A 12,883-nucleotide genomic window follows, 5' to 3' on the forward strand; every position below is an offset into this window, starting at 1 on the left:
AGAAGGAACCAAAAGATGAGAAGCAAAAGGCAGTTTGCAGCAGATTTCATCTTTGCAAACCAATGAGCGCCACCTCTCATTGGACCATCCTACTCCAGTGTGATAGCACGCAGGGAAGGATTTGGGCTTCAAAAGGAACACAGCAAAATGATACAGCAAAATGACTTTAAGTTTAAAATTGCTTGCGTTTTCGGTTTAACAAAGATGTCTGTTCTTAGTGAGGATTACTAGCTGTGTGCCAAGATTTGGCTTCCAAATTTTACCTGGCTGTAGCATGATCAGTTCAGAACAGGTAAGGGTATTGTTTTGGCTCCGGCAGTTGTCTTTACAGCATACCCAAACAGAGGTGGAACAGGAGAAAATAATTCAATAAGAAAGAATCTTTTTTTTTTTAAATCTAATATTAAGAAATAAAGAGGCTGAACATATCTTGTCAGCTTAACTATGTAGCCTTTAGTTACTTTAGTTATTAATATCCATTTTTCAAAACAGTACTGACACCATAATCATAATATTTTCAGGCAGCTTCACTTACATGAATCTACTCTTGCATCATCTACACAAATAATAGTTGTTACACAAGAAGAGATGCAGATAAATATGTTTCAGAAGTCAATCAAATGTAATTTTATTTATGAGATATAAAGAAGAAAAAATCACTGCGGATAAAAAGCAGCCTCCTCTGAGGCTGAACACTAGAATCTCTGTATTGCTTGGAGCAGCTTTATACAACTTCAGATATCCTTCTGTGCTTTTTGCCGTAACTACATCTCCTTAAATGTGGCAACAGAGAAGGCATCTTAAAAACAGAATAGGTTACCCAATTTGCATGTGGCATTTGTGGGTTTCTTCATCCTTGCATATCCTAAACAATGAGAAATGAGATTTTTCAGGAACTCATAGTATTTCTAGTTTGGCTTTCTTTCCTTCTTTTTCTCCTTTCCCTTTCCCTTGTCCTTTTCCTATTTCCTATTTCCTTTTTTTCTTTTTCTTTTTCTGTTTCTTATTTTTCTTCTTCTTTTTCTTCTTCTTCTTCTTCTTTTTTTTTCCTTCTCTTTTTCTTTTTTTCTTTTTTCTTTCTTCTTTTTCTTTTTTAAAGTACTTCTTTTGTAGTATTTTGGGTTAAAGATCACATCTGTAATCTATGGTATTGGACCTGACTGACGCTGATGAGAGCCGGAGATGGAAGATTTGCTATTGGCAGGAGTTTGTTTCAGAAATACAATAATCTTTTTGTTTAATTGTGTTTAAATTTTACTCATAGATATGCACAATAGAATAAACCTGTCTTTTGCAAATAAATGAGCTAAACGATAACATTCACATTAACTGCATAGGAAGGGCTTGCACCACAGTTATCGTGTATCTCTGCACTTTTCTTTTGTGGCTACAGGTATTATCTCTCAGCGATTCCAAAGCAGTTTTCCTTGATGTAGAGATGGGTTTAGTTTTGGGGTTTCCCCAGTTTTCTTGTCTCACAAAGCTCAGTCTGAAGCTTCAGGATAGGTTGTGTTCCACCCCTCTCGTTCCCGGGGAGGGAGAGCTCCGCAGGCTCCTGATAAACTCTTTGTGCTGGGAACAGCAGTACGAGGGCAGAGTCTGGCCCAGTAATTGCAGCTGCTTTATCACTTCTGTTGATGTTGCGTGAGTCAAAACAGAGCTCAGGTCCTCCTGCGGCGGCTGGAGGCTTTTCAGAAATATGAGGAGTAAAAGTAGTAACATGCAAAAAAAATACGGGGAGGAGAGCTGTAATTCTCAGTACAATGGAGCAGCTTACTGACTGAGTACAAAGAGCCACTTCTGTACAGTCTGTTTTCAGAGAAAAGCCCCACATTCGGCAACTCATAAAAGCGAAGAGACACCTTTTGATTTTAAGTTCAAGGTTTACATTAGCAATTTTGTCTGTTTTCTCTGTTAGTATTAATTAAATTGAGATAGTTTAATTAGTATTACTAAATTTGATCATTAGTAGCAATTCATTCTGCCTGCCATACTGCACAAATATGATGAAGCAGAAATAACTAAATTGTTTAATTTCTTCTCAATTAGTGATTCTGCACTCCACCATCATTGGCATCTCCCATATGTGTGAAAATCACACTGCTGAGGCCAACACCCAACCACATATCAGGCGTCCCGCTGCTTAAGGCAGATAACACAGCAGAGAAGGATTTTGCCCTCCTTACCCTGGTCACCCAGATCCTGTGACACCCCACTCCGCTGGACAGGGCCACCATGTCCCCAGCCAGTGGGTCACCACCACGTAATGTGAGAAGCCGTGGCATCACCGCCGGCCCTGCATGCCCAGTGTGCAAAACGCTGAGCCCAGAGATTGTGCACGGCCTTGAACTTTTCTTAGAGCAGTTTGTTCAGTTTAGCGAGGTACAAAGCGTCAGGAGAAATGCAGACATCAAAAGTTCTTGCATTCAGGAGGCTTGTTTTGTTCAGCTCAATGCTTTCTCCGTTTTCCTTTCTAAGGAGAGGTTTGGGAAGGGGGGTTCGCTGCTGAATTGATTCATTATTCCTCCAGCTCAGTGTCTAATTTTGAGGTCAATGTGGCAAAAGCTCCAGAGTTGCCTCGGTGCCCCTATTCTGGCCGTGTTAATTTGGAGATGGTTTGCATCTCCTTGCCCAGCACTCCTCAGACCTGCCCAAATCCTGACTTCTCTTCCCTTTCTGAGGGCTCACATTCATCCTTTCTCTGCCCATTTCTAAAAGGTCACTTCAGCCCCCTCGCCCCCCGCTCCCATGCCTGCCTGTCCATCTGTACAGCCCTTCCCTCCCAGCCCCACTGCCCCTAGCCCACACGTCCCGCTTCTTGCTCTGCCTGTATGCGCTGCTCGTGCTGCCTTGGCTTCCCGGCAGCGCACCGTGACTGCTCATTTGTCTGCTTCACCCACAAGTAGTCGGTGCCGGGCAGACACCAGGCACCAAAGGCTTTTGGGAGGATTTCGGAGACTGGTGCGGAGCACTCTCCCCCTCCAGTCCAGGTTATTATTTCCCCCACGCACGCTTTCCTCTCGCTCTGTGTGCTCTAAAAAGACTCTAAGGGCAAGCCAGAAAAACAACTCAGAACTGCCTTTTGTCCCCCAGACTGTCCAAAGCAAAGAGCTGAGACCTTGCTGCAGCACAGGCCATCCCCATGCTGCAGGGCTACCACTGGGGGGGCTGAGAGAAGCATCCTGGGTGCAAACACCCCAAGTTTGGGTGTGCAGGGTGTGTGTGTGTGTGTGCATGGTGTGTGTGTGTACGCATGTGTGTGTGTGTGCGCGCGCTCAGGCTGTCTCGCTGCAAATGGAGCTTGGGAGGCCCAGACTGGGGGTTGATTTTTTTTGGATGACTTTCCCTGATTGTCTAAAGCAATAAAAGTAACAAAGTTTCGGGGGAAATGGCGATTGCGGGGAGATTATTTTTGCAGTCCTGATGCAGGCAAAACTCCTGAGGCTCTGGGAGAGCTTTGCTTGCCTGAGGACTGCAGGAACTGGCTTAAATTGAATAAAACTGTAAGTACAGTATGGGGGACTCAGTAACAAGGAGTTCTGCAAAAGCAACAAAACCGGAGAGCACAATGAAGAATGGAGCGGGTTACGCCGCGGTGAAAGTATGTACTGGTTGTTATAACACCGTGCCTCCAGAATAAATTATGTCCCTTTAAAAAGTAATACTTTAACTGTGGGGCTATATAGAGACAATTAAGACGATATTGTTCTCCTCATTTCCCTGCCCCCCTCCTTCCTCCCTCTCTCTGCAGTAGCTCTGTGGAAACTTTTAATGCTGCAGCTTGAAACTTGGGCCTCTGGGTCTAAAATGCCTGAGAAAGCACTGCGGGCTCTAACTGTAAAACATTCCTTCGGCGGGCCCTGGAAACAGGGCGCGCTGGCGCAGGCGAAGTTCAGAGGGATCACATGTAAATGAGGGCTGGCTATAGACTCCTGAGGAGCGTTTTATTTCGCTTAAACCTGAACTTGAACTTGTAAACGCACTGCCGGCGCGGGGCCGGGCAGTGGGCGGCAGTGCGGGGCCTGCGGGGCCTATGGAGCCTGTAGGGCTGGGGGCTCCCAGCAGACAGAGCCCTCTCCTCATGGCACAATGTGGGGCCAGGGGAGATAGCAGCGAGCTGGCCGAGGCCTGGCTCAGTTTTGCTGGCAGAAGGGGGAGATCTACTTGCACGCTTTATTGCATGGAGGGAAGGGAATAAGTGAGGTTTAACTGCAGAGCTGTTGCATTTCTTCGTAAATCGAAGTGTGCTTCCAGCAGAATTAAATACAGGGCGGTCTAAATAGCGAGGCGGAAAGAGTGCAAAAGTTAAACACCCCTTCACAGAGTATTTACTTTCAAATCTTAAGAGCAAACGTAAACCACAAGGCAGTTTTTAAAGCCTCTTTTTTGCTCCTTTGGCAAAATGTGCCTTGATACTTGCTCTTCCCCTGCGCCGGGAGAGCAGCAATAGGTGAGGGTGCACCTTCCCAGCAGCTTGCTGGGACACGTTTGGGTCATTTCGGATGACTCCCAGACAATTTTGGCCGTGTCTGTAGCAAAACTTTGAAAGGATGAATGGGCAAAAAAAAAAAAAAAAAATCTTTTTGGCAGTTATTCAGGAAATATCTACAAAGATGTCCTTTCTGGAGCAAGTTATTATTTCAGGGTTTGTGTTAGGATCATTTTTATCCTGTGACAGCGCATAAAGAGACCAGGACAGAGCAATGAGGTCTGGCAGAGCTAAAATCCCTTCTGTGTGTGGGGGGTTATATAGTTTATCAATGCAGAAACCACCGCGGGCTTTGCAGAGTAAACAGCTGGCTTGGTTCTGCGTGCGGCACTTTGGAGTCATCTGTGGGATTTAAATGGCTGGGCTGCAATTTTGGGAGTAGTGTGAATATATATATTTTTTCTTTTAAATGTGTCAAAAGGGTTTTGCAGCCATTTGTTTTCTTAGCTCTTTTATTTGTTATGATTTTCCTTTCTGTTTCATTTTGGTTTATTTTGCTTTTGCAAATGTCTTCACTGCCACCAGCGAGTCTACAAATGAAAAAAAAAAGTTTCTATCCCAGTCAGAGAACCTTATGGCAGCGACAAATATCAGAGAAAGCCATCGTCTCTCTCAAAGATTTCATCTCACCATCCACTTAATCCGCTTGCTGTACCTCAGATCTCAAGTAACTTTCATACTGTGGGCTCACTTTAATGGATAGAATCTATTTTTCATGAAAAAGCAGGAAATAAGCTGTCTTTCGTACAAAGATTTACAAAATGTAATCATTGTTGAAATATTCTCTTTGAACTGCCTTGTCCGCAGGGGTGTCTGGCTCCCAATACCCCCGTTTCTTTAGAACACCCTTACAAGTTCTTCTGGTAGATCAGGTACACTGGTGGTTCTGGTCTTTGATGTCTTGAATGAATGAAAGAAAAGCATAATAAAAGAGAGCTGTTGATCAAGCATAAAATACTCTTTAAGCTGACAGAATGGCAGAGTTAACACATTCTAAGCTGCTTTTAGGTTTTTCCTTTTTTCCTCACATTTTCCTGTGCTTTGTGTACAGTGGGGGTTTTTATTTTTTGAAAAGTCTCTGATCTATGTAGTATGCCGTCCTCTAACAAAAACCAAAATGGGATTGTTTCTCTCTCTTTCTCTCTCTCTCTCTCTCTCTTTTTTTTTTTTTTTTTTTTTTTTTTTTTTGGTCTTTCAGCTATCTTTCTTTATTTTTTTTTAACAGCTAGGGTTACGGTTTAGCGTAACTGCCACAAGCTTTCGGTGTGCACCAGGAAGTTTAGAAGTTGTTTTGCATGTTTCAAAGTCAATTTATTAATAAATAAACGAGCTCATTCTCTTAGCTGTGCAGAAAGCTGGGGGCAAAACTTTGACTCACAAAATGTTCCCAAACTGAAAGGAAGATCTATCCAAAAGCAAAATTGCAAACCGAAAGAGTGACATAAAAATGACCTCATTGTGAGAGAACTTTCTTTAAGTCAGAGAAAAGGAAAAGTTTTTCTTCCTGTAGATCTAATTTAGATTTTAAGTTCCCATACATTATTTATACATCATATTCAAAGTGCCAGCCTATCCTGCTCGCTGGATTACATTTCAGACATTTGCCATTGATAAGTCTTTGCTGTATTATGTTCAGACTAAATGTGAATATGTCATAGTGCAGTCAATCTTTAATCCACTGAGCTTCAGGTTCGGGCAGCAGGGGGTCCAGCACTGAGAGCATTGCTTTATACTTGGGAAACATCTGGGGCCAGCTGGGACACTTTACTGGAACATTCAGATGTCTGGAACAAGAGCAGGAGTTACTGTATGAGTGTGTTTTCATAGGTTTGGGAGGGTTTGGGGTGACTTAGTTGAAAACAAGAGCTATTCCCAACTTGAGGTTTGAACCCAAGCAGCAATCTTGCCTGAAGTGAGCTTGTTGGTCCCAGGAGAGAAGTGGTTTGGACTACTATACGTTTTTAATAGTCAGCAGGCAGAAGTCCATATTACAGAATTATTGCACATAATTTAATGCAGTTTGCCACAATTGGCATTCTCGCAAAAGCTATTGGATGCAGAGCTACTGTGCACATCGCCTGGAGACTAGTGTCCCTCGTGGGACGGGTTTTATCTTCCTCGAGACAGTATAAATATGCTCGTCGTGGGGTGTGTGACTCTCCTGGGTTTGGGTTTTGGACAACCAGAAGATTCACTCACTGTTTTATGTCCCTTTGGGGATGACCAACACGCTACTTACATCCCTTTTGGTATTCCATTTTGGAAAATATAATTACTAAATAATTAATCCCAGCTCTAAGAAAATAACTTGCATAGGCACAAAGGTGACCTTGTCTTCGATATCCACCTTTTGGTTTACACAGTAGGATCGAGTCGCATGCCTGAAGAAACTCTGGAGAAACCAATATACAAGTGGGAAGAGTGCAGGCACAGGGAAGGGGATGCGGACGCTGTGTCGGCAGGAGCCCTTGCTCCAGAAGCTGAATTGACACAAACTCCGCTCACCCTGGCAGCCCTCCTGAAAGCATATCAAAGCCCCTGCTCTGGCCTCTTCCTTTCAAGTGACCTGCCATGGGGAAGAGCACCGCCGGCACCTTTCACAAGGTGATGTCTAATGGACCATTTCGCTACCTCACTGTTTACATTCTCGCTTTATCTTTGAAACCAGAAGGACTCGTTACCCCGATGCACCATCCTGGGGTTAATGTTTCAGAATGCCTTGAAGTTCTTGCAATGACGGAAATGTCAGTCCCAAACAAAACAAACGAACTGATGCGCTGCGATGAAACTGCACAGGTGCCCGACGGCTGCAGCTCAGGTTTGGCTCTACTGCTCAAACAGCCCCTTTGCCGGCGAGCTCTAAAGCTGCACGGTTTTAAAATTCGGGCTCTTATCAAAGGTAGATTTCCCCTCCCGGATGGCACAGTGATAACTTGCTGCAGCCGTGCCAAGGGCAGCAACGGCCACGGCGCAGCGGAGAGTATGTTTGAAGTCCCAAGCCCAGCCACCACAAGCCAACAGAACGGGCCTGGACCATCAAGAAAATGGCCAGCGAAGGGTCCTAGCCTGAAGTGGGGGAGGTGAAGAAAGATCTCCAGTGTGTGGAGTTTGTCAGAGTTTCAAATGTGTGAATGTCCTTAAATAACCCACATCGCCCGGAGAAATAAGCCAACTGTCACACCCAGTTCTGGATTCCACATTAACAACCTCCTTCCGCAGCGTTAAACTTTGCCCTTGAGGACTTTTGTTTAACTTTTTAATTTGAAAAACAGATAGGGCCACTTTACAACCTTCACTTTTTGCGCAAACTGAAAGGCCTCATTGTTAGCGCAGGGGATGTGCAGGTAGAGGTAAATTTAACAAGTTTTTGTTTGATTGTCTTTCTGTTTGAAAACGTGTGAGATGCGATCACGATGAGGCTCAGGAGCCAAGGTAACGTGCATCATGCAGGAAGGCTGTTGGGAGAAGATTCTTAGAAACAATCGGGCTGTTTCGGCACTCCTGACACAGGCAGAAACTGTACCGAAGTCAATGAGGCACTTTCAGCTTTCCTCCTTTTAAATATCCTGAATTGCAGAGTGTTTCCTCGCTGTTCTGCCGATACAAAGGACCCGATTGTCAGAAGCTGCTGAAGGATTTTTGTGTGTCTGTGCTATCTTCAGAACAGCATAAGAAACAAATAGACTTTGCTATCAAAGACACGTAATTGCCATTTCAGACTTCCTGTTTAGGATTCAGTCAAGTAGATATTGTTTATGGTTCATAAAACCTTACTACTGTGAGGATTCTCAGATACTGACAGCATAGAGTTTCAACTTTCATGGTGCTGTAAATTAGAAAAAAAAAAAAAAAAGTGTGATAATACTCCTCCGAGAACAGTAAAATAGAGCTCTGCAATGGTTAAATGGAATTTTATAAGCACATTCGGTGTGGAACTGTTTTGCATTACATGAGTTGAATACCTTAGAGATGACACACATCTGCAGGCACTTTATTAAATCCTTAGTCAGCACTTTTCGACCTGATGAGATTACTTCTTCATTTGACTGGAGAAAGGGAAGCGACAATCTCGTGCCGGACTGCAGAATTCTTTCTGATGTTTCACCTTGAGTGCTGGGAAGGACGCAGGATGCTCCACAGGACGGTGAGCACCCGCACCGAGTGGCAACCTCAGCTCCAGCACATTCACTGAGCTCTGAACTCACTGGTAGAACACTACCGCAAAGTAAATAGAGAGGAAATAAAACACCGTCTCTTTTATGAAAATGCCAGGAGATCGTATCATCCTGACTGTATTGAGATAGCGCACATGATTTAAATGGAGATTTTAAATTAAGAAAGGCAATACGCTGTTCCCTGGCTCGGCACAGACGGATAGATTACAGAACGTGAAGGGGTTGGGCGGGAGAGCCCCACTCGCCCCCTGCAAGAAGGCAAAAAGAAGGCAGTGATCTCAGTGTACAGACCTGGGCTGTGTTCCTCCCCCTGAGGCCCCTAACCGTGCACACTTCTCAGAGCCCCACGCTTCGTGGGCTTCCCAGGCGTCCTATTGAGGCACCGAGGTCCCTCTCCCCTTGCGGGAAAGTTTCACAGGTGCTTCAAAGGGACAATGGAGCTCTTCAGACCTAATCCAGGAAGACTTAGACATGTATAGGAGGCTTGAGGGGGATATGAGATCTTAATATTAAAATGATTAGTCGAAAAGGAGGATCATTCTGTGTGTGCGTTTCAGCTGTGAGACGCTCTAAATTAAAACGGTATCCTGAGAGCAGTGCCGGTGGGATCTGATGAGTAAATGCACTCTCTGTCTTGCTGTTCTGCTGCCTCAGCCCATAAAACATTTCATCAAAGCCAGGCTGCGGGAACAGCCAGCGCGGTGCAGCTGTTTGTGAGGGACTTGGAGTTTGGCTCCTTTAAAAGCAGCTTTTCAGTAAAGTCGGTGCGGAGCCCCTGCACAGAAGTTTAAAAAAGATCCGTGCAGTTGGGTTTGATCCGGTAAGGGTTAATTAAGTTTTGCATCGGCATTAAGGCTGAGCGGTGTCTGCAGGAGTCATATTGACACCCCGGTGCATGGTAACTCTACTCCTTTATTGACATGTTGCTAGTCAAGAGCACAATAGCACTCTGTGTCTGCAAATCATTGCTAAAATCATCTCGAGAAAAAAAAAAGTTTGAAAGCCTACCACGAGACAAAGGCCCCAGAGCTGCACTGCGCAGCAAAAAACTCCGGAGTCAGCAACTTCTATTGATTAAAAACTAACCTTTAAAGTAACTCTCCGAGTGTGTGGTTAGCATTTAAATTTAAACATGTCATGAGTTGATTTGTGTTACTGAATACCGACTCAGAAGGAGTTACATTCACATCAGATTTTTTTTTTCTAATTCCCTTAAGCAGCTAAAGTATTTCATGAAATGTCAATAGGGCAGGGGAGGAAAAAAAAGGTGTTTTGGAGGGAGGGGACTTGCACGGGGCCGCGCCGTTTCTTTTCCCATGCAAATAGTCACCCCAAAAAGAAAAGTGTGGGGAGCGAAACACAATAATTAGGCCTTTGTCTAACTTTCCCAAGTGCCAGAGAAAGACAGATTAATTAAATATACAACAGTGTTGGTTTTTGGAGTGGGGGTCTCTCTCGCTGTGTAGGTCATAAATTAGGCAGAATAAATACTTCAATGTGTGTGCAGCAGGGCTGCTACGTCAGAGCGGCTGGCGGGCAGTGGGAGGGCGCAGCGCGGCTCTTGCTAATGATAGTCACGTCTGGGGCTGTCTGGTTGCTGCTAGCAACGAGACATGATGTAACACCAGGATGAACTTGAACTTGGGGGACTTGAAAAGGGAACAATAGACCAGAGCAATCAATAAAGCCTATTTCAGTGAAGGATTACAGAGCCGCTCTGGGGTAACCTTGTCTGCGAGGCGCAGGCTGAATAGCAAGATGCGTGAAGGAGCGCCGGGCCGTGGGGAAGCGCGGCCGCGCGGGACAGTCGGACGGCCGGACGGATGGAGGCACACAGCCCCTGCCGGCGGTGCTCAGCCTGCAGGCAGCCCTGAGGCAAGGCCCAGCAGAGAGGAGATGGGCGCGCGGCCTAGCACCGAGCCTGCCCACGGCACACACTCCCGCCTCGCTGCCTGCTCTCTCTTTTTGAAACCCGTTCTGGAGTCAGGGGGACCTGCAAGGCCAGCGCAGCTCCCGCTGCCGTCACCCGGCTGCCGAGCCATGTGGCCAGGCCAGTGGCAACGGGAGCCAATTGGACATCTGCGATATAGATTTGAATGATCGGCTCTGAATTTTAACCCCTTTACTCCCTTATGGGGCCTTCCCGCGATTCCTGGCCTGGCCAGAGACTGTCACGCTCAAGTGCCGATCATGAGAGGCACTCCCTCGAATGGGGGATTGCTGGCGGCCCCCAGCACCGGCCAGCCTGGAGCGGGGCGCAGGACTTGGCACTGCCTCGTAACTCCTGCAGGAACTTCGCTCTGTTTATGAACTTTACATATGAGAACCATTTCGCTTAATTACAGCCTGCTTAAGTCTAAATAGAAAATCTGTAGGCAATAGATGGAGGCGATATGAAAACAGCGTGTTTGTGTTCAGAAGGGTGAGCAAAGGAAGAGTTCGTTAATGAGGTGTATTGGACGTGGGACAACTTCTGCGACCATGCTATTTATTTTACCGGTTCCTACCTCCATGGCAAGACCACATAATCTCAAAGTATCACATGAAACTTGCCTCAGAGTCTTCTGTAAATGTTAATAAATCCTCCCTGGGTTGATTATACTATCAATCAAGTCAGACTCTGAAAAGGAACAGAGAAAAAAGTTGGTAAAGCTTGTCGTCAGTTTGTACGTGCGCACAGACACACCTCATATATTATGGCAGCCAGAGAAAAACACGGGGTATCAGCAACAGCTCTCTAATACCTGGATCTCTCTAGCTGTATCATTTTACTTCAGCCTAAATAGCCGCTGCCTGTTGGTGTACTCCTGCAGCAATATGTCAGTGCCAAGTGGCATCCCCCTGCACGTCCCGGGCCTAACAGTGCCCTCATTCATCAGGGCTTGGCCTGCCCCAAGGGCCAAGCCAGGCTGCCTACCCTATGGCTCTGCCCCGGCCTCTGGCCCCACTGGTCCTCCCGCTGGGAGCAGAACTGCTCCTGTGCTCTGGGCATCTGTGCCGGTAGGGTATGGACAGCACTGAGTACTCTGCGGAGCTGAAATCCCAGGGAATTTCTTCCCTTCAGAAAGAAGAGGGAGGGACAAAGATTCTTCCCCCAAAGAACAGCTATCAGTTGAAATTCACGTTTTGTTTTCAAGCATGAGTATGCCCAGAGATATGGGATGTTTTCGCTGGTCCACTTTCCCCCAGATTTGTTTTATCCTCCCTTTTCTCTAGCGATCCACATTTCTCCCAAGAAAACAGCCCTGTTGTTGAGTTTCTGTGCATCTGTTCCAGTGAGACAGTTGAAGCAGGGCAGTATAAAGCAACAGATGCTTATGCTGGCACATGCCTAAATACCCAAGAAAACCCCGACTGCAGGGTGATAAATGGCACTGGGATGCGAATGTGTATCGCCTTTTCAGGGGATTAGACAAAAGTGAGCTGGAGGGATCTCCAAGCCATAATCTATTAAAAAGATTGATAACTTGTAACATGACATGACCCCCGCGTTCGTCTGTAGCTACGTCCAGCGATTGTCACTGGTAAAAAAATATATTGGTTCGTACAGTATTTTTAATTAAGCTTTGTAATTAGGTCGATTCGTCACAGCCTCAATTAGCCCCCCCTTGGCAGCCGAGGATTGCGGCGGTGCGCGGAGCCCTTCCCGCAGCAGCCGGGTGCACAGCGGGGCTGACGCTCTCCTCTTCTCTCTTGCAGTCCTGGTACCTGGGATAAAAGTCTCCGCTTCCCACCACGCACCGGACAGACCACCTGACCCCTTCCCACCTCTGTAACACGGAAGCAGCAGCATCGCAGCGCAGCGACTTCACATCGGCGGAAGGGGAGGCGAGCAGACACCGACAGCAAACTCGTACATGGAAATGGCAAACGTTATGGTTGAATGGCAAAGGCCGTAACTTTTTCGAGATTTTTTTTTTTTAAACAACTTAGGACTGTTGTAATTTCTCCTATGGTGCTGGAAATGGTTGGGCTTCATAACTTTTGAAGTGTTTCATTGGTAGTGTAAGCGTTAGGTGACACTGAGTAGAACTAGCCTCTGCTGCTGCTTACCAACTCGCTGTTGTAACACACTTTCCATATGGAGCCTAACTGTTTGACAGTATCCTCATCGATTTTTCCCATACAGGTGTGAGACTTCTTGAGAAATCATGAAACACACTTAAACTATAACTTTTGTAGTAGCTGAATTCTGCAATATATAACTTACCGGACAGAC

General features: G+C 45.8%; 1 protein-coding gene across 50 annotated transcripts in view; it reads left to right on the forward strand.

Annotated features, from left to right (window-relative positions):
* Positions 1-12,883, forward strand: part of NFIA (nuclear factor I A) — a 331,976-nt gene that overhangs the window by 312,516 nt on the left and 6,577 nt on the right. For all 50 annotated transcript variants that reach the window (XM_046944256.1, XM_046944258.1, XM_046944257.1 and 47 more), the window contains one exon: positions 12,364-12,883. This exon is cut by the window's right edge. In XM_046944256.1, coding sequence (XP_046800212.1) covers positions 12,364-12,381 — 18 coding nt within the window. In that variant the 3' untranslated portion in view covers positions 12,382-12,883. The remainder of the gene's footprint in view (positions 1-12,363) is intronic.

This window comes from Gallus gallus, chromosome 8 (genome assembly GCF_016699485.2).
Source record: "Gallus gallus isolate bGalGal1 chromosome 8, bGalGal1.mat.broiler.GRCg7b, whole genome shotgun sequence".
Taxonomy (NCBI): Eukaryota; Metazoa; Chordata; class Aves; order Galliformes; family Phasianidae; genus Gallus; species Gallus gallus.